Below are 1,147 nucleotides of genomic sequence, written 5' to 3'. Positions count from 1 at the left end.
GGGGGGAGAATGTGAATTTCTACAGTGCTTTTTATGTCAGAGATTTTAGTTGATATTCTACTAGTTGCGTGCAACGTTTAACATAAAAGTGTGTCTGTGTTTTTTTTTCTTCTTTTTTTGAGTTATGTGATGATTTTAAATTGACCTAATCTAATACTTAGTGTAAGTAAGTGCAAGACTGACTTATTCCTTCTGTGTGCAGGGCCGAGTGTCAGACAGACAGCCGCTGATGGTGCTGTTTAGCCAAGAAGCTATGACAGTGTTGCTTCAAGCTGCCAGGTTAGTGAGCCGTGGAGCTGTGTTCTGACGAGGAGGTTGTTTTGTTGGAAGGGCAATTATTTCAGGTGGTCAAATTATGAACTTAAATGTTTTGGTTGCAACATCTTCTGAATCCGTTTCAAAATGTTTACCATATGGGAAATCTGTGAGATATCTTATCTTTTTGCAGGTGTACTTTTGTTCATGGCTGTTGTCCTTAGAATACACTGAATATTTTACTCTTACCTGTTTCGTAAATGATATCAGCAGAGTCATTTTTGGCCTGCTAGAAAAGTTCTCATGGTGTCCCACATGAAATTGACTTATAGCTCGTTCGTTTATAAATGGTATAAGAAAGGTTATAATTTGTCCAGAAAAGTACCTCAATGTCCTGAACAAAGCTGCTCAGGTGCTGGCTTTATCTATTGGAATGTAACTTGAGATTTGGAGAGGTTGAGGGGTTTTGCTCTTTGTTCTGTGCTATTGGCCACTTTCAAGTGATTCTTTTTTTTTTGCTTCTCAAAATGCACAATAGTCCATTATGTAGACTACACAAAACATTCATGTATTATAAGTTGATTTAAGAACTGTAAGGTGAACAAAAAAAGTTGCGACTGTTCACTGATTTAAAATGTCTTGGTTTTCATTATGAAGCCTTTCTGTTGTTTATATTTTTGTTTGTTTTTGTGTTGCAAGCCTTCTATTTTCTTTGTCTGCTACATTCATTTTGGAATTTAATTATAAATAAGATATGCTTTATATTTTCCTATTCTTCAAATCTGCTACCATGATACTTCTCAGGGAACTTCTTTAATTGTCTTTGCCCTTGCATGTAGCGATCATGTTCAACTCTCTCTCTCTTTCTCTCTCTCTCTCTCTCTCTCTCTCT

The 1,147-nt window shown here is 36.3% G+C and overlaps 1 protein-coding gene across 1 annotated transcript in view; it reads left to right on the top strand.

Annotated features, from left to right (window-relative positions):
• LOC101855727 (exportin-5) overlaps positions 1-1,147 on the top strand; it is a 40,628-nt gene that overhangs the window by 10,074 nt on the left and 29,407 nt on the right. The window contains exon 7 of the mRNA XM_005099193.3: positions 203-279. Within this exon, the coding sequence (XP_005099250.1) occupies positions 203-279 (77 nt within the window). The remainder of the gene's footprint in view (positions 1-202; positions 280-1,147) is intronic.

The sequence above is a fragment of the Aplysia californica genome, unplaced genomic scaffold, assembly GCF_000002075.1.
Source record: "Aplysia californica isolate F4 #8 unplaced genomic scaffold, AplCal3.0 scaffold00205, whole genome shotgun sequence".
In the NCBI taxonomy this organism is placed as follows: Eukaryota; Metazoa; Mollusca; class Gastropoda; order Aplysiida; family Aplysiidae; genus Aplysia; species Aplysia californica.
The sequence above is the reverse complement of the archived record's forward strand: the minus strand, read 5'-3'. Positions and strand labels throughout refer to the sequence as shown.